Below are 18,786 nucleotides of genomic sequence, written 5' to 3' on the forward strand. Positions count from 1 at the left end.
TGTCACCGCCCGGGCACCGCGGAGCGCTCCCGCCGCTTCCCGCACCCCCCGGGCAGGGCGGGGAAACCCCCGCGCCCCTTGCTGTCCTCCCGCTCCCGGTGCCACCGGCCGCTCCCCGGCCCGCGGCGGCAGCGCCATGGGCGGCGGTGCCGGGGCTGGGGGTCCCGGCGGACACACCGGGACGCGGTGCCGGGGTTGGGGGGGCCCGGCGGACTCACCGGGGTGCGGTGCCGGTGCCGGGGGTCCCGGCGGACTCACCGGGGTGCGGTGCCGGGGTTGGGGCTGGGGGTCCCGGCGGACTCACCGGGTGCGGTGCCGGAGCCGGTGCCGGTGCCGCGCGCGCTTTCCGCGGGCTTTGGAGTTTGGCGCGGAAAAGCCCCGCGCGCGCCCCGTGCGCGCCCATTGGCCGCCGCTGGCGGGAACGCGCGGGCGGGGCGGGGCCGCCACCGCCTCCCGGGACCGGGGGGGCCCTGGGGGGGAAACGGGACCGGGAAAACACCCCCGGGAATCGGGGGCGACAACGGGGATCCCCGCCAATGACCCGGCCCGGCGCCCCCCGCTCCGCTGCGATACCGGGAGCAAAACTCCCCGGATCCCCAAGGGCTCCATCAGCCCTGAGCCCCCGGGGCCGCGGGCACGGTACCGGGTATTGTCCTCAAACCCGGTGAGCCCCAGGGAGAGGAGACTCCAATGACCCCTCTATGACAGCCGCACTTCCCCAGGGGTCCTGTTCCCCCAGGGGGGCTCCAGGAGGGCTCTGTCCCCCTGGGGGGCTCCAGGCCCTACCCTGATGCGAATAAACCGAATAATCCGAATAAACCGAATAATCCGAATAGCCGAATAAACCGAATAACCGAATAACTGAATTCAAATAAACAGAGCAATCCGAATAAAGCAAATAATCCGCAGAAGGGCTCTAACTCCCCAGGCCGGCAGCTCCAGGGGCACTCATGGCGCTGTGCAGGGCCCCACTGGTGACACGGCAGGGCCGTGGCGTGGCCGCGTGAGCCGACAGAACGGGCAGATCCAGCAGGATGTTTATCCCCAAACCCACCGATGCTGTGAGGAAATCTAAAATGATAATATTTGCTTAAAACAACCGCTGGATGGGGGAAAGCGTGGCCAAGAGGCCCCTGAGAGAAGCCTGCTCCAAGAGGAGGATGAGAGGCCGAGCGTTGGCGCTTGTGGGGGAGAGAGGCCGGGGCTGGGGATGGCGCGGCCTGGGCTGGAACAAAGGAGCACGAGGCGCGGGAGGCCCGGCACAGCCCGGCACGGCGCGGCACGGCGCGGCACACCCCGCTTCCATGCTCCCCTCCCCGCCCCCACGGCCTCCCCTCGGCACCAGAGCACAGCCAGCAGCAGGATGTGGTGCCCTCCCACGTAGGGGACACGCAGGGCAGGTCCCATCTTCCTTAGAGCCGCCATGGGATGAGCCACGGTCGCGGCTGGCAGGAGCCGGGATGGGCTCGGTGCCGCCAGGCTTCACCTCCTCCCAGGGCTGGAGGCTCTGCCTGACACAGAGTCACTGCTCGTCCTTGCAGATGTGCTGGAGGATGAAGCTGAACCCACCACAGCACTTCCTGCAGCCTGGGAGGGTTCTGGGAGATTGGAATTCCTCCCTGCCAGAGTGCCAAAGAGTCGTTCACCACCCCTGACCCAGCTCATCCCTCCCATCCCTCCCACAGCAGGGACAGACAGGTCTCAGCTCCCCAGTTCCTGCACTGGCAGGATGTTCTGTGGAATGGAATATCCCTCTGGCCTCTCCTGGCCATGCTCCCACCCAGCTCCTTGTGCCCCTGCTCGCTGGCAGAGCCTGGGAAACTGAAACGTCCTTGATTTGGAGTAAGCACAACTCAGCCACAACCACAACATCGGTTGTTATCAACATTATTCCCATGCTAAATCCAAAACACAGCCCTGGACCAGCTACTGGGAAGAAAACGAACACTATCCCAGCCAAAACCAGGACACAGACCCTGGAATTTATGCTTTTATGTGCATAAACAGCTATTCTTGCATAGCTGTTTGCAAGGACAGGGGCTGGGGAGCCCAGGTGAGTGCTGAAGGGGAGCAGGACCTGGAGAAGGAACAGGATGGGGAGCCCAGGTGAGTTGCTGGAAGGGGACTTGGACACAAAACAGGGCCTGGGGAGCTCGGGTGAGTGCTGAAGGGGAGCAGGAGTGGCTCACCTCGAGCAGGCACAGGTGACAGGAGGGTCCTGCTGGGTTCATGCAGAGGGAGGGCAGCAGAGACCTGCAGCAGGCCCTGACCCAGGAGGGTGCTCTGAAGGCCTGGGGGCACCAGGAAGGTTGGTGGGTGACAATGACCCAGAGCTGTCCCCTCCATGCCCAGGCAGCTCCGAGAGCCCAAGGGCTTCGCCGACCTGAGGAACAGCACCAGAGCTCCTCATGCCCCAGCCCTGAATCATCATTCTCATCCCTTCTCGTGCCTGTGCCTGCCCCAGGGCAGGTGACAAGGGGAAGGTGACCACGGCATGGTGGCAGGTTACTCACGCACTGGGAGAGCAGCAGGATGATTTCCGCTGCAGCAGATGATTTCCGCTGCAGTTCTCCCCTTGCAGTGGGAACTCCAGTGTCACGTGTGGCCTCTGGGCCCCAAGGGGACAATGCTGAGCTGTGACACACCTCAGAGCAGGGAAAGGAATGGCTCCCAACACAGGGGTCTGACCCTCCAAATTCCACACACACCTGCAGGTTTGCACTCAACAGAAATCCCAGGGTGGGACAAGTGAGAAGCTCAAGGCTGAGGTCTCATCCCCAGGCAGAGCCAGGAGGCAGCTGAGGGAGCCAGGAGGCAGCTGAAGCAGCAGGGCAGAGGCACAGGGGCTCCTGGCTCCCACAGGAGCAGCAGGTGAGGTTCACAATTCACACCTGAAGGATCCTGCCCTGGGTCTGGATGCTGCAGCTTTGCTCAGGGCTGCACAGGGCTCCCAACCAACACAGCTCCTCATTCCCCAAACGTGTTTCTCCACTTCCTCCCACGCCCTTCCCACCCCACCAAACATCTTAGGGTGATTTTATCTCGGATTTAAATCTGTGTCTTTCATACAGCACCAAGGGTCACTGAAGCAATTGTGCAAAGCTTTGCTGTGACACTGCAATCTCCCAAATCCAGTGTCCTGACTCTGCAGGCAGCTCTGCCACCCAGCAGGAAATCCCAGCACTGACATTTTACCCTAATATCAAAGCCACTCATTAGATACTAAACACTGCCTGGTTAATTTTAATTACTGGCTATCACTTCTCCCATTCCCCTGTGCCCCACCATTGCTGTGCATCATGCACACAGTGCTGTTTCACTCACTTAGGGGATGAAATAAAACCTGTCCCATGAGACTTTCACCATCCCCACAGCACTGACCCACTGGGGCACTTCCCACCCAGGAACACCTGGCAGCTGGATCACTGCCACCTTACCTGGGGATGCAGCACTGGCCATGGCAGGCCAACACTCCAAAATGCACAGGACTCGTTTCTTGATTCCCTGTTCCTGTAAAAAAAACTTAATTTCATCAATTCTTCACAGGACAGACAAGAACGATTTTTATTTCCCTTACAAACATCACAGTTGTTAAAACCTGGCTTCAGTTTTAGTACAAGATATCAAACACTTCAGAACTGCATCAAAAACTTAAGGTCCTTCTCACCTAGGCCATTCTGGATCCTGTGACTCTGGTGATGAAGGAACATGGAGTTTATGTCACACAGAGAAATGCACAAGGACTGTGTCCAGCAGTGCAGGTGATCACACAAGAGGCAAAAGCCACAGTTTGTAGCTGGGGAGGCTCAGAGTGGAAACTGGGAGCGGCTTTTCCATTAATGCAACATCCAGACCCAGTGGGTCCAGCACCCAGAGAGGCTGTGGGACATCTCCATCCCTTTGGAGGTTCCCAGACTCATCCAGGTCCCATCTCCCAGGACCTCCTGAGCTCCAGAGCCCTTTCCAGCCAGCACTCCCAGCTAATTCAGCCTCAGGACGAGGATTCATTCCAGCCCCAAAGCTCAGGAGTGACAATTCTCCACATTTTTGTCAGCTTAACAGCACATTTTTCAAAAACCACTGGCACCCCCACCTGCCTGAATGGCAATACAGAACCAGAGCCAAGGTCTCCTGCATCCAGAGGCCCAAAACAAGGTGACTCAATCACTGTAATAGTGTTAGAAGACTTCAGATAATTTTTACCTGCGCCTCAGTTTCCTCCCCCGCTGATCTTGACAACAGACAACAGGAAGCTTAATTGATGTTTTCAAACCAGTTTTTGAGAGCTGAAGATGAAAAGGCACAAACAGAAAAGAAAAGCATTGACTGGAGTGTTCAGTGTTTGTTATAGCTGTTAAAAAGCCCTGAGCTCCCTGGAGTCCTGCACTGCTGGGCCCTCAGTGGGGATAAAAACATAAATCAACTCCTACCCTGAAAATCCCAGCAAACAGGAGAAGCAAAAGTTTCATCATCAGGTGTCTGCAGGGCCTGGTACAGGCTGAGGTGGGACCCCATGTCTGACTCCTTGGGGAGGGAGAGCTTTGCCAAGAAAACATCAGGATGATGATGATGATGATGATGGTTTACACCACAAACAGCCCGTCCTGCTTCTCTGGGACTTGGTGACAACATCTGTGACCCCTGCAGGGAGCAGCGCCAGGGCTGGGGGACAGAGAGGGGCTCACTCCTGTCCCAGCACCTGTGCCCAGGCAGCTCCAGTGCTCGGCCTCCATGAGCAGCTCCTTGAGCAGGAACAGCTCTGGGGCACGGAGGGATTGTTGGGGGGGCTGTGCAGGGCCAGGGGACCCCAACTCAGGGTATTCCACAATCCCATGGCCCCAAGGCCAAAGCACCAGGGGATGGACACCCTCTGACAGATCCCCTGCCAGGTCTGTCCCTCCTGGGGGGACAAACAGCAGCTCCCAACACCCGCCATGGCCCCGAGGGGACCCCAGCCCCTCAGGCGACCAGAGCCTGTCAGGGGACCCCCAACCCTCACCTGCAGCCCCCAGGGAACCCCAGCCCCCCAGAGGACCCCAATCCTCACCTGCAGCCCCCGGGGGACCCCCAGCCCCTCACCTGCAGCCCCCAGGGAACCCCAGCCCCCCAGAGGACCCCAATCCTCACCTGCAGCCCCACAGGGGACCCCCAGCCCCTCACCTGCAGCCCCACAAGGGACCCCCAGCCCCTCACGTGCAGCCCCCAGGGAACCCCAGCCCTCACCTGCAGCCCCACCCCGCTGAGCTCCCCTGCCATTGGCTCCTGATTCCCTCAGCCCCGCTGCCAATCACCCTGCGGGGTATTTAACTGGGGCGGCGCCCCGTGCTCCCAGTCTCACCAGTGCTCCCAGTCTGAGCGGTGCCGGGCGCGGAGGAGGCAGGTAAGGCTGGGCTGGGGGGTGGGAGCTGGGGCTGGGGGTGGCTCCCCAGGCTGGCTGGGTGGCCCTGGCTCAGGTCCCCACAGGAGCTGTGGCTCAGAGCTCCCTGGGTGTGCCCCAGGGCCCTTCAGCACCCTGCAGAGCAGGAGCTGGGTGCTGTGTCCCTGTGCATGGGGGGGCTTTGCTCTCTGAGGCCAAAGGTGACATTTTCTGGTGTTGTGATGTGTCTGCCTTGGGTAACAGCTGAGAGGCTTGGGGGGGGTGGAACCAGGTGATCCTTTCCAACCCAAACCATTCCCTAAAGGCTCCTTCCCAGCTTTGAGATGGCTCCTTGGTGACTCTGTGCATCTCTGACCTGTGCTGGAGCAGTTTGGGGTTTAAAAGCTCTGCGCTGCTTCTTGTTTGCTGGGGATCCGCAGGGGGTGACTCCCAGCAGTCACCTGTATGTGCACAGGTGATGGTGGGGACAGGGTGGATGCTCCGGGTGCAGGTGACACCCCGGGGACAGGAGGTGCAGGTGACCAGCCCGGCATTCCCTTCCTGTGACAGCGCTGCCAGCCCTGCCCGGGGCTGTTTCTCGTGATGCTTTGGTGGAGCTGAGTGACACAAGAGCTCCTGCTCGGGAGCACCCTGTCCCTGCCGGGCTCTGCCAGCCCCCAGAGGCAGCTTTGGCAAACTGGATTAGCGTTTCCCAAGACTAACAAGGCTTTAAATGTGGTCACGACTACCCTGAGCTGTGGATGGATGGGAAGGATTTCAGCTCCTGTAGCTGGTTCTGCTGAAAATTCCAGATGGGAATGTGCTGAGCTGATTGCTCTGCAAGTTACAGCTTCCAGATGAAACCAGAACTCTGTCCTCATGGAAAGATTGGGAAGCCCTGAGAAGCTGTTTCAGCTAAAACTTCCTCTCCTCTTTCATAAAATATCTCTGTTCCAAGCAGTTACTGACCCGGTGGTGGCCACTGGCTGGTGTTTAATTCTGCTGGGGGAAGCCCTGCATCCATCAGCAAGGGTGGCTTTGATCTTTGAGGTTTCCCAGTGCTGCTGGTTTATCCAGAAAGGTGAGATGGGCACCTCGGCCAGCCCTGGGAACTACTGTCCTCAGGTCAAAGCTGGGAATCGTTTGATCTTCCTCCTAAAGCTAATTCTGTCCTCAGAGCATTTGCAGCCCATTCCTCACAGACATCCCATGACCCAGCTCTGCATTTTTGGGAACCGGGTATCAGTGGTAAATCTCGAAAAGAATGTGAATAGGTGCTTTAACCACAATTGAATTCCTGTGCCCTGATTAGCCCTCCCTGCTCACATCTAAAGCACTAAATTTAGTTTGTTTTCCTCAGTGGTCATTAAGGAATTGCCAGTTAAGCCACGGAACCAGCCATGCTGGCTGTGGCTCAGTTTATCTCCCAAGGTGGAAATCCCTTGGAAGGGGGAGAAGCTTCCTGAACATGAAGATGCTGCAGGAGCCCACAGCCTGTTCTGATGGAGCTGAGCTGCTTCCCACAGGAAAACCTCCCAGCCAAGGGGAGCAAAGAACTAGTTTTACATGAACTGGTCCCTGCCAGTGCCAAAAGTCAGGGAGCCAGCCTGATTCCAACTGGGAATTGATCAGGAGTTCAGCTCCTGAAACCAGAAGATCTCTTGACCTTGATGCCAGAACAGAGCACTGGAGTTTCATTGTTCTGACAACACCTGTTGCAAGAGCTTTCTCCAGCAGTGACCTAATATTTCAGATGTAGCAATGGTGTGAAGTCATCTGCTCATCACTTTCATATGAAGGAAACCACAACCAAAGCAAAGTGGTGCTGTTTCTGTTCCTCTGCCCACTGGGATTTCCACTCGCAGCCATCCTGGCTTGGCTGTGGCTTCTCCAAAGGATTCAGAACCACCTGACCAGAGTTGCCAAGCACTGGGCTTTCCTGCAACCTCTGAAGCAAAGCAAGGGCTGCTCAGCACTTCTGCAGGGAAAAAGAAAATAAAGCCATGCCGTGGAGATCTGCCCACACTGCAAATCTGGGTGTTGCAAAACATGGATTTCTCCTCCACGGTGCAGAACAAACCTTGTTCCAACATGACTGTGCTGAAGGGTTGTCCCTGGCAGGCTGCATCCATAATCAACACAGGATCTCTGTGCTTCAGAGGGTGAGCTAACCTTACAGCAGTTTTTACATCAGCCAAGAAGTTACCCCTGAATTATTCTAACCAGAGTCCTCCCCTCTTCCCTTTGCTGCTGTCTCTGTGCTGGCCCTGACACCAAGGCCACCACAGTGTCAAACTCCACAGTCTGAGCTTTTTCCACCTGCCCAGAAGTAAAATAACTGAGCAAAGGGGTTGTTTGTGATGGTGTTGAAAGAGCTGTGCTTTGCCCTGCAAGGCTCCAAAGCAATAACAAAGCTGCCCTGAGGCAGAGCAGGAGGGGCAGCCACTGACAGCAACCCTGTGGACTTTGCGACTCAGATTTGATATTCAGCCTTGCTTTCTTTGGAGCAGCTTTTTACAACTTCTCCCAGCCTGGTGAGGATCCAGTGGTGGTTAATAATAGATAAATAGGGAGGGCTCCCAGATTCTCACTGGAGAGGCTGCAGGTGACAACTTGTGTGACACTTTTGCTACAGGCATATGGCATCCCTGCCCTGCTCAAATCTCACTGAATTCTGACTAACTCAGTGGTTAATGCAGCAATATTTGGTGTTTTGCCAAGTCACCTCCTGAGATGTCCCTGGCCAGTGGCAGAGCCCATCCAGGCTCACAAATGCTGGTTTCACTACTGCTCTCCATCTCTCTGTTCCTGTTTCTCAGCAAAATCAAAACCTTGCACGAGGCAAAGAACACAAGAAACAAGACAATGGGCTCCACCACAACTCGGATGGAAAGTTTTTTTGGGAAGAGTCTGCCAGTGAGCCTGGAGCAGTGCATGGCTTGGAAATCCACTTTGGGAGGAATTCTGGTTTGAGGGTTTTCCACTGGAAAATGTCATAGCAAATCTAAGAATAGGAGTTAACTGGCAAAGGAGAGAAAAGCAGACTCTGTCCCAAGGAACAAATGTGCTGAAATCCCTGCTGTGCCTGGCTAAGGCTCAGAGTAATGCTGCCTTTATTACCAGTACAGGAGTGACCAGATACCATAGGAGATCTGTGCTGGGAGACCAATACCCGTTCAGATCATTGCAACATTTTATACTTCTCTTCAATCCCATTATGTCATGAGAACGTCTCTGAGCCTTGGTTTCACAGGAAGTGAGATTTCCTGCCCTGATGGTCAGTAGGATGTGAAGGCAAGTCTCCAGGTAGCCATGGAATGCTGCAGCTGGGAATCCTGGCTCAGCCTCCAGGGAGAGCTCCACAGGATTTCCATGTCCTTCCCAGACTGGGTGGATTGTTGTATTTTCTCTCCCCTGTCCAGCTGAGGAGGGGGTGATGGAGTTGTTTTAGTGGGTACCTGGTGTCCAGGCAGGGTCATCCCACCCCACAGAGCAAACACAAGACAGATAAAATAGTTCTCCCCTATTTCTAACCTGACCCTTCCTGGGAGCAGCTGAATGATGGATCCCAGCTTTGCTGCCCTCTGCTTTTCCCCTGTCCTGGCAGGATTTGATTTCTTTGGAGGCAATAAAATTGTGCTCATGATAATCTTGTTTTTCCTTCCAGCTGCAGCTGAAGTCAGTATGGCCGCAGGAAAGACCCCAACCCCAGACCTGCTGAAGGCTGAGGAGCAGCACACTGTGGTACGTGCCAGAGCACCCACAGCAGTTAAATCACCCGCTCACATGTACCAAACCTCTGCCAGCACCCCAAAACCAGGCTGGGGGGACAGAAAGATTAGCCCTGTGAAGCTGTGGCCAAATCAAAACCCCCTCGGTACAGAACTCTTTTGCTCAAGAGACACCTTCAGGGCTGGCCAAATGATGCAAGTATTTCTGAAACAGGAGCTGTTACAGGTCCTGCTTCACACCTGGTTTGGTGCTGAAATTGGTGTGACTCAGAATTCACTAGCACAGAGTTCACAGTTCTCAACCCTGGCTTGTAGGAGGCCTCTGGATGAGTTGAGGGATGAGGAGATGAATTTGCTGGGACCTCTCTGGACAGACAATGGGCTGTGTTCACCACCAGCTCGGGCTGGGCTCTAATGTCAGCGTTTCTCTTGGGTTTAGAGCGCTGTCAACCGAGTCACCAACCTGCCCTTGCTCAATTCTGCCTTCAACCTGGTCTCCTCTGCCTACAACCAGACCAAGGAGTGCCACCCCTGCCTCAGTGGTGTCTGCAGCGTGGCTGAGACCGTGGCTGCCGTGGCTGTGGGCAGCGTGGTCGGAGGGGCACAGCCCATCCTGAGCCAGCTCGAGCCTCAGAGTAAGTGCAGGGCTGGGGGACCCTTGGGGCAGGAGGGCAGGGGAGGTTCAGGTGCCTCCAGGGTGATCCCACCTCCCACAGCACCTTCTCCTCTGGCACTGGGCCTCCCACCCAGCAGCTCCTGGACACTGGACTGCCTGGGAGTGAAATTGTTTCCAGCAGAAGTTTGATTTCTTGAGGTTACTGAGCAGTAACTCCCTGCTCGCTGGCTCTCACTGCACGTTCTGACCATCCCAGGGCTGGAACAGAGCTCAGTCTGCCTTATCCCAACACTTTTCAACCTTTTAAACCCACCAAGGGCAGGTGCTACAGTGCAATGGAATTAAAGTCTGCTGTTAGAAAGCTGAGAAGGCAAAATGGAGATTATTTGAACCTGCTGAATGTTAGGGTTTGTTCACTTTTAACAAGATGCCCACACACATCCCACCCTAGAATGGGGGTTTATTTTTCTGGGGCTTGTTTTCATCAGTGTGTCCTGAAATGGCCATTGTAGGGTCAAAAACCCATCCCCAAATGTAAGAATAAACTGGTGCCTGCTGTCTCTTCCAGTTGCTCTTGTGAATGAATATGCCTGTAAAGGTCTGGATCAGCTGGAGGAGAACTTGCCCTTCCTGCAGCAGCCAGCAGACAAGGTAAGGAAAGGCTTTTCCTGGGGAAGCCATGGCTTGGTGGGACTGCTGTGGGTACAGAAGAATATGGGGAAATAAATAAAGCTCAGCAGCAGGGAAGGCTAGAGAGGTGTGAACGTGTCCATAAGGTGTGCTCACCTCCCTGGCACTCCCACACACTGCAAGCACCACTAACCCAAGTGGAAAAGCTCTTTCAGGGAGGGAAAATTATATTTTGGAACAACAACCAAAAACTCTTTCTCTGCCTCTCCCTGGTGCAGGTGATCTCAGACACCAAGCAGCTGGTGGCCACCAAAGTGACATCTGCTATGGATGCTGCCTGCGAGGCCAAGGAAGCGGTGGCTGACAAGGTCACTGAGGCTGTGGACCTCACTAAAAACGTTGTTGGGGACAGTGTCAAGCTGACCAGGTCTGTGGTCACCTCCACTGTCAGCAGTGCTGTGGAGGCTGCCCAGGGTGCCAAGGAGCTGGTGACCAGCAAGGTGACGGAGGCTGTGGATGTCACCAAGCACATGGTGGAGGACAGTGTTGACAGGACCAAGTCTGCCGTTGCCTCTACGATTGTCAATGCGGTGGAGGCTGCCCAGGGGGCCAAGGAGCTGGTGACCAGCAAGGTGACAGAGGCTGTGGACCTCAGCAAGCACCTTGTGGAGGACAGTGTTGACAGAACCAAGTCTGCTGTGACTTCCACCATCACTGCAGCCGTAGGGGCTGCCCAGGGAGCCAAGGAGCTGGTGACCAACAAGGTGACAGATGCTGTGGACAAGGTCACCAAAGCCGTGGATGTCACCAAGCACATGGTGGAGGACAGTGTTGACCTGACCAAGTCTGCAGTTGCTTCCACGATTGTCAGCGCTGTGGAGGCTGCTCAGGGGGCCAAGGAGCTGGTGACAGACAAGGTGACCAAGGCAGTGGACCTCAGCAAGCACATCGTAGAAGACAGTGTTGACCTGACCAAGTCTGCAGTTGCCTCTACGATTGTCAACGCAGTGGAGGCTGCCCAGGGTGCCAAGGAGCTGGTGACCAGCAAGGTGACAGAGGCCGTGGATGTCACCAAGCACACGGTGGAGGACAGCATTGACAGGACCAAGTCTGCTGTTGCTTCCACCATCACTGCAGCTGTGGGGGCTGCCCAGGGGGCCAAGGACCTGGTGGCCAACAAGGTGACTGAAGCAGTGGACCTGACCAAAGGGGCTGTTCAAGACAGCGTTGAGAAGACCAAATCTGTGGTCACCTCTACGGTCAGTACAGCTCTGGATGCTGCCTACGGCACCATCACCAGCAAGATCAACACAGCCCTGGAGCAGGGCAGGGAGGTTCTCCAGGAGGGTGTGGAGATGACCAACTCGGTGGTGACCAGCAGCATAAGCAAGGCCAAGGCAGTGAGCCAGGCAGTGGCTGGAGGTGTGGAATCTGTCCTGGGAATGTCAGAAGATCTGGTGGATCATTACCTCCCAATGACCGAGGAAGAGCTAGGTAAGAAAATCTGTACCTGGCGCTTGTAGATGCGAGTCCTTTCCCATGTAAGTAGAGAGCACCTGACACAGCAAGATGCAGCTTCTGAAGCAGACAGGTGCTCTGAATTTGTCACCAAGTTGCTGGCTGTCAACACCAAACTGCCACATGGCATGGGACAGAGTTCAAGCATTTGCTGGCTGGTCCTCAAAGTAAATAAATAAATACATGGGTTCATGCTTCAACCTCTCCATCGAGTCTGCTTACCTGAAGATTGAGCAGGGACTAACCTGCCTTTAGCACATGAGCAACTACAAACCTCCTGCAGCAAGCCTCAGCCTTCATGTTTTCCAGTGGGTGATCCAACCTCTCCCACCCCTCCCAGCTGCACTGTGTTCTTGTTTCCCCCAGGTAAACTGGCCACCACGGTGCAGGGCTTTGGCGTGGCCTCCCTGGAGGAGCAGAAGAGGCAGAGGAGTTACTTTGTGCGCCTGGGCTCGCTGTCGGGCCGCGTGCGGCACCGAGCCTACCAGCACTCCCTGGCCAAGCTGCAGGGCTTCAGGCACCGCACCCAGGAGCCCCTGGCACGGCTGCAGCTGGCACTGAGACTGGTACCAACACGCTTTGCCCTCCTTCCTCCTGTCTGTAGCCTTTCCTGCCCTGCTATCCAGCTGGAAGCTCTTCCTCCATCCCCCGCCAGCTCCGTGTCACCTTGGATCCTTCCCTGGCAGGGAAGAGCTTGTGCCTCTCTGTGTGTGCTTGCAGTACAACCTTTCCTCTCGTTTTTCCCCATCAGATTGAATCTGTGAAACAGGAGGTCGGCCAGAAGCTGCTGGAGGGGCAGCAGAAGCTCCATCAGCTGTGGGTGGACTGGAGCCTGACGCAGCCCAAAGGAACCCAAGTCAGGACGGCGTGCCAGGCAGAGGTACCCGGGGCACGGAGCAGCCCCGCGGGGCCGGGCCCTCCCGAGCCCGCCCTGAGCTCTTCTCTCCCGGCAGGTGGAGCCGCGCACCCTGGCCATGCTGAGGATCATCACCCAGCAGCTGCAGCCCGCCTACCACCGCCTCAGGCTCAGCATCCACGGCCTCCCCAGCAGCATCCAGGAGGCCGTGTCTCGGGCCACAAGACACATCCACAAGCTCCACAGCTCCTTCTCCAGGGCCGTGTCCTTCCAGGACCTCTCCAGAACCACCCTGGCCCGCAGCCAGGACCGCGTGGCGGAGGCCCGCAGGTCCCTGGATGTCCTCTTTGAGTTTGTCACTCACAACACCCCTCTGAACTGGATTGTGGGGCCCTTCAGGGCCATGGCCAAGGTGGCACAGGACAGCAGAAGGCACAAGAAGGAAGAGATGAGGTGTGATAGAAAATTACCCAAGTTGGAAAAGGCTCCGCTATCACAGGAGGTGACAAAGGCACCTGAAGAGCCAAAGGGAACCAACAGGCTCTCAGAGAAATGGTATGAAGTGCTAGACAAGCTGGAGGAGAAGGTAGGGAAGGACACAGAGGTGGCCCTGGCTGCAAAGGAGATAAAAACCAGTGCAGCAAAGGAAGATCTCTGATAAATCCCAGCTCTTCTGGCCAAGGCTACTTGGCTAGAACAGCACTGGATCTTCTAATTGTGTGCCCACTTGTGCCATGGGTGCCTCTGCTCTCTGAATTTAGCGTCAGATGTAGTTGTAAGGAGGTCTGATAACCAAGGTGGGGAGATTCTGAATCTTGATTTACTGTTTTTAAATCTAACTGCTGTGCTGAAAGGGGAGATGGGACCTGCACTGCAGCTTTTTAACTCAGCCCAGCTGTAGCTGTGAGTGCCTAAGTCTTGCTGAGACAAGTTGTGGGAGAGAAGTGATCTCAATTTGTTTTTAATGCTGGATCTGTTTTTAATTTGCCCAAGCTGTGGAACTCTTGAGAAGATGCTATGCTTGACCTTTGATACCATCTCCCACCTTCTCCACATTTAAAAATACAGGTTCAGACACAACTTCCTTTGTGCCTGTTGTGCTTCTGGGAAGGCTCGGCCCTGCAGCACATCTGGCACAGCTGGGGGCAAGGAGCTCAAGAAGAGATTTCTCTTCATGGATCAGCCAAACTCTTCTTCCTTCATGGAGAAGCACTCGGCAGTGTGGGGTTTTCCTTAATCATCTTTCTAATTTCTGTGAATGACTTGAAGGATTATCTGTGAGTAACTCCATGTGTGAAACACTTCACAACCATTAAATGAGGCAGCTTTTCCCAGGAGTTACTCTGCCATTAGGATATCCTGTTATTAAAATAGGAGGGATTTTTATCCAGGTGCTGGTTCTTTCCCAGAAAATGCTACTTTGTAATAATTCCTAATGTAACTTATTTGGGTAACTGTTCCTGGCCTTGTCCCTGGCACAGGGCTGGTGAGCAGACACTGGAATAAAGCGTGACCTGTGTTCAAAACCATGGGGGTTTGTGTGTACCTAAAGCTGTGGGGTTGTGTTCTCTGTTCTCCTCTTACCTGAGCTGTGATGAAGCTTTGCCTTTACCAACTCTTGTCCCTGGCCAGCTGGTCTGTTCCCTGTACTTGCTTGTGATGAAGCTTTGCCTTTACCAACTCTTGTCCCTGGCCAGCTGATCTGTCCCCTGCTCTTGCTGGAGGGGGAAAAAACAACATGCCTTTAGCAGATCCCATGCTTTCTTAACCAGAAAGATACCTTAATTGTTTTATTTTCCTGACCTGTACTCCTGAGGCTCAGGTGCATCTGTCCATGCCCCACTGTTCATCCTCATCCCTGGGCTCTGCATTGCTCGTCCCTATTCCAGCAGTGCCCGCAGGGGAAGCTCGGTCCCTGCCTGTCCCCAGCGCTCTGTGTCACCTCAGGCTGGGGAAGGTGGGGGTGGCTCCCCCGGGCAGGGCCCTCGTGCTGAGGTTCCCGGTGCTGTCCCGGTGCCGGTTCCTGCTCCGCCCCGCTCTGCCCCGCCCGCCCTCATCGGCCCGCGCCGCTTCCGCGTGTCCCGGGCACCGGCCGCAGGTAGGCTGCTCCCCTCCTTCCCTTCCCTTCCATTCCCTCCTTTCCCGGCTGCTCCCCTCCTTCCCTTCCATTCCCTTCCCCTCCCGGCTGCTCCCCTTCCTTCCCCTTCCTGCAGCCCGGCCGTGCCACCCCGGCCCCGGGAAGGGAGGAAGGGCAATTGGGCAATTGCAGGCTTTTCATGAGACAGGAAAACAAAACTGAAATTGGAAAGTTTCTCTCTAGCTGAGAGTTATTTCGGGGCGTTTGCTGGGGCTGCCTTTAAATAGGGAAATATTGTGCAGCAGGCTCAGGGAGTGCCTGGAGCAGTGTGGGACCCCACTCCTCCCCTCCAGACACTGCTGTTGTTTAATTAAAATCCCATCAGAGGCCTGGGGTGAGTGCAAGCGCTCCGGGATCACCTGTGGATGGGGATATAAAGTCTCCCAATGAAAGAAGGACGTGGAGCTGCTGGGACAGAGGCCAGAGGAGGCCCTGGAGCTGCTCCCAGGGCTGGAGCCCCTCTGGAGGCTGGCTGGGAGAGCTGGGGGTGCTCACCTGAGAGGAGAAGCTCCAGGGGGAGCTCAGAGCCCCTTGCAGGGCCTGAAGGGGGCTCCAGGAGAGCTGGAGAGGGACTGGGGACAAGGGATGGAGGGACAGGACACAGGGAATGGCTCCCACTGCCAGAGGGCAGGGCTGGGTGGGATATTGGGCAGGAATTCTTTCCTGTGACTCTTCCCTGATAACACAGGTTATCGGCTGGCAAGGGTTTCCTCTACACCGGTTTCATTCCTTGACTGCCAGCACAAGGAGCCTGCAAGACCCCCTGGAACCAGCTGCCTGAAGGAGACACTTGGATTTACCTAAATATAGCATTATTTCATCAACTATCTCAAACCAGTTGTAATTAATGTGAAATGAATGCAAAGAATGTGCTCTCTTTGCTTAATCACAGAGTTGGAATAATGCACAGAGCAGTGGCACAGCTGCAGGCACGGAACAGATGCAGAAACATTTGGGAGGTGTGAGAGAAGAGAGCCTGGCAGCTCCAGAGCATCCCCAGTGGCCACAGCACCCCTCTGAACGCTGTCCTCTGTTCTCCTCACAGATTGCCAGCACTGAGAGACCCCGGGCACTGAAGGTTTGTGTGGTACCAGGAGTGTGAGTGGGGTACTGCCAACCTTCTGCCAGAAGATGCTTTTCCCATCCCTGCTCCAGTCTGTGACCTGGGCCAGCAGCTGCTGAGATGGCACAGAGCGCTGAGCTGCAGCCCAGCTTCGAGGACGTGTTCAACATCCTGTCCCAGGTCCCAGCAGAGAAACTGCTGAGCCTCAAACACAAACTGAAGTACCTGGTACCTGGGCCCTGCAGCAAGTTACTGCAAGCCATGGTCCTGCTCACTCTGGGGCAAGAAACGGATGCAAGAATTTGTCTGGATGCCTTGAGGGACAACCAGGCAGCCCAGTACATCCAGCAGATCAAACTGGGCACTGCAGGAGCGCAGGAAAACGGAGAGGATTTGCAGCCTCCCCAGCTGGATGCAGGTGCCGTGGCACTGCTGGCACAGGTGTACACGGTGCTGGCACAGGAACAGCTGTGCAGTCCTGAGGCCAGGGACAAAGCCTGCCACGCCAGCAAGGACACCCAGCGGGGGACACCCAACAACATCCCACCCGAGGAACAGGACAATGAGGGCTCTGCAGCCAGCGGGGGCTCAGGGGACAGGTTTGGGACACTGAGATCCCACGAGGACGCAGGATTTCCCCACACAGCCAGCTCCCACTGCATGGTGAGGAGCTCACCAGTGGGGATCACAGGCAGCTCAGACCTTTCAGGCCCACGGACCCTGTGCTCTGCGGGGAGCTCCTCCCTGTCCAGCTGTCTGGAGATCAGTGCATCACCAACAGTTGCTTTTCACACCCAGCCCTCTGTCCCTGAGCGTGTCCCCTGGCCCAGCCGTGCTGGACACCCCAACGGGGACACAGAGAGCCATGACCCACAGGAATCCAGCTGGGCCAGCACCCCCAGCTCTGCCCCTCCTGGGCAGGGCACAGCTCGCCAAGAGCCCCAGCCAGAGAAGGTGCTGCAGGCCAGTCCCTGTCACCCCAGCCCTCTCCCCGTTCCTGAGACACCGCTGCCCTCGGAGCCTGCCCAAAGCAGTGACGTGTCCAGCACAGTGACAGAGCCCCACACACCGAGGGAAAAGCAGCATGAAAAGCAATTACCTGCTGATGTCCCTGACTCAAGGGCTGCAGTGGATACTGCCCCTGCCCTGGTGTCCATCCAGGGCTCCTACATTCCAGCAGGCATTCCCTGTAACTCTGCTTCTATTTCAACCCGTTCCCTTCCTCCTCCTACTTATTCCTTCTCCTCAACTCTTCCTCCTCTTCAGGAATCTTCCTCCAAACTATCATATCCCCCTCCCCTGCCTCCATCCCCCTCTCCAGCCAGGCCTCCTGCTCCCCCAGCCACGGATCCAGCAGAGCCAGATGGTGCCAAGTTCTTCACATTTGTTGTCCTGCACGCCAGTGAAGATGAGCTTGTGGCCCTCGAGGTCAAGGACCTGCTGGAGAGCATGGGGGTGCCCAAGGGTGCCACACTCAGTGAGGATTTCTTCATTGCCGGGCGCAGCCACATGAGCTGCTTCCAGGACGCCTTGGAGAACTCTGCCTTCATCATCCTCCTGCTGACCAAGAACTTTGCCTGCAAGCTGTGCCTGTACCACACAGACACTGCTCTGATGCAGTCCATCCTGGACCCCTCCAAGCTGGACTCAGTCATCCCATTTCTACCCAAGGCAAACGCCCTGGAGTGCAGCCAGATCCCCAAGGTGCTCAGTGCACTCGTCACCCTGGATGAGAGTTCTCCTCTCTTCTCCAGGAAAGTGCAGAACACGTTTAACCCCGAGAGGATCAGTGAGAAGAGAGCCATGTGGGAGCAGCTGCAGAGGAGGAAGCTCCAGGCACGTTGGGAACAGCACCGAGCCCAGCAGAACCTGGCTGCCCTGAGCCTGGGCTCCCCTCCCTGGGTGCCTCCAGCAGTGCCACCAAGGCCATCAGCCCAACCCTGGTGTCCCCCTGGCCCCCTGGACCCCCCTCCTGCTCACAGGGGTCCTCCCCCTTCCCAAGCACAGCTGCCCCCAGGCCACTACAACCTCACACCAGGCCAGGCACCCCTCATCATCCAACATGCCAGCATGGTCCAGATCGGGAACCACAACATGATGCAGGTGGGAACTGCCCCACCTGGGCCAGGGCACAGCCAGGAGCAACCCAGGCACAACCTCTGACCCAGAGACAAAATCCACTTCAAATCCTGGGTTACAGTGATTCTGCTGGCACTGGGACTGTTATTCCATGCATCAAGAGTGGCATTTTCCTGAAGCACAGAAGAAAATTCTTCAATTTTTGTTGGAAAAAAGACGTGGTGATCTCTTGAAAATGTTTTTCCTTGTGCTTATTTTCAAGTAAGTGAGAAAATTATTTTCTTGATTGTCTGGAACTACTTGAAGATTTTATAAATAAATTTTAATTAATTTATTTATGTTCTTCTGGTTCGTTCCTGAAGAATTAGAAAAGGGATTGTAAGGGATATATGGAAAACTATTCTGCATGTTGGCTGGAGGGGCTGGGAGATGGCACTGACCGAATGATTTGAGGGCCAATCTGCAAGGGATGCTTTGGGAAGCTGCCTTTAAGGAAAAAGCAGAATGAAAAGCCAAAACCAGTGAGCAGAATAGTGCAGAAGGGTGGAGAAATCCAGGAATGGAGAGTGGGAGGGGAAATTCTGCAGGATCTGAGCAAGGGATCTACCAGGGTGGTACCTACTGAGCTTTAACACCAGGAGGGCACCTGGGGCAAAGCCCTCGCTCCTCCTCCCATGCTCCAGGCTCAGCCATTTTCCTGATCGTCAGCAGAGGTCACCCCAAAGCCAGGGAGAGACGGAAATGGGGCTGTTCCCTCTTGGAGCAGAGCCCGGAGCCAGCTCAGCCTGTCCAGGAGCAGG

The 18,786-nt window shown here is 56.0% G+C and overlaps 2 protein-coding genes across 2 annotated transcripts; both read left to right on the top strand.

Annotated features, from left to right (window-relative positions):
* Positions 1-1,106: 1,106 nt before the first annotated feature.
* Positions 1,107-15,903, top strand: LOC128946890 (perilipin-3-like). Its single transcript, XM_054290888.1, has 12 exons — positions 1,107-1,380; positions 9,024-9,100; positions 9,527-9,722; positions 10,272-10,354; positions 10,612-10,713; positions 11,488-11,613; positions 11,731-11,827; positions 12,218-12,417; positions 12,603-12,731; positions 12,805-13,293; positions 14,655-14,805; positions 15,890-15,903. Exons 1-12 carry the CDS (start codon positions 1,107-1,109, stop codon positions 15,901-15,903), a joined length of 1,938 nt encoding a protein of 645 aa, XP_054146863.1.
* Positions 15,904-16,015: 112 nt separating this feature from the next.
* Positions 16,016-18,070, top strand: TICAM1 (TIR domain containing adaptor molecule 1). Its single transcript, XM_054291121.1, has one exon. The coding sequence runs from the start codon at positions 16,028-16,030 to the stop codon at positions 18,068-18,070; it is 2,043 nt and encodes a 680-aa protein (XP_054147096.1). The 5' UTR covers positions 16,016-16,027.
* Positions 18,071-18,786: the final 716 nt, after the last annotated feature.

The sequence above is a fragment of the Melozone crissalis genome, unplaced genomic scaffold (genome assembly GCF_028551555.1).
Source record: "Melozone crissalis strain CALT ecotype California unplaced genomic scaffold, PUWL_Pcris_2 ptg000088l_1, whole genome shotgun sequence".
NCBI classification, from domain to species: domain Eukaryota; kingdom Metazoa; phylum Chordata; class Aves; order Passeriformes; family Passerellidae; genus Melozone; species Melozone crissalis.

What these genes read in the sequence shown, in the direction of transcription:
- LOC128946890 (XM_054290888.1), top strand. Translation starts at nt 1,107, where the DNA reads ATGGGGGAAAGCGTGGCCAAGAGGCCCCTGAGAGAAGCCTGCTCCAAG. An exon ending in TGCAGCAGCCAGCAGACAAG is followed by an intron (nt 10,355 to 10,611) that starts GTAAGGAAAGGC and finishes TCCCTGGTGCAG; the next exon opens with GTGATCTCAGACACCAAGCA. An exon ending in CTGACAAGGTCACTGAGGCT is followed by an intron (nt 10,714 to 11,487) that starts GTGGACCTCACT and finishes GGGGCTGCCCAG; the next exon opens with GGGGCCAAGGACCTGGTGGC.
- TICAM1 (XM_054291121.1), top strand. Translation starts at nt 16,028, where the DNA reads ATGGCACAGAGCGCTGAGCTGCAGCCCAGCTTCGAGGACGTGTTCAAC.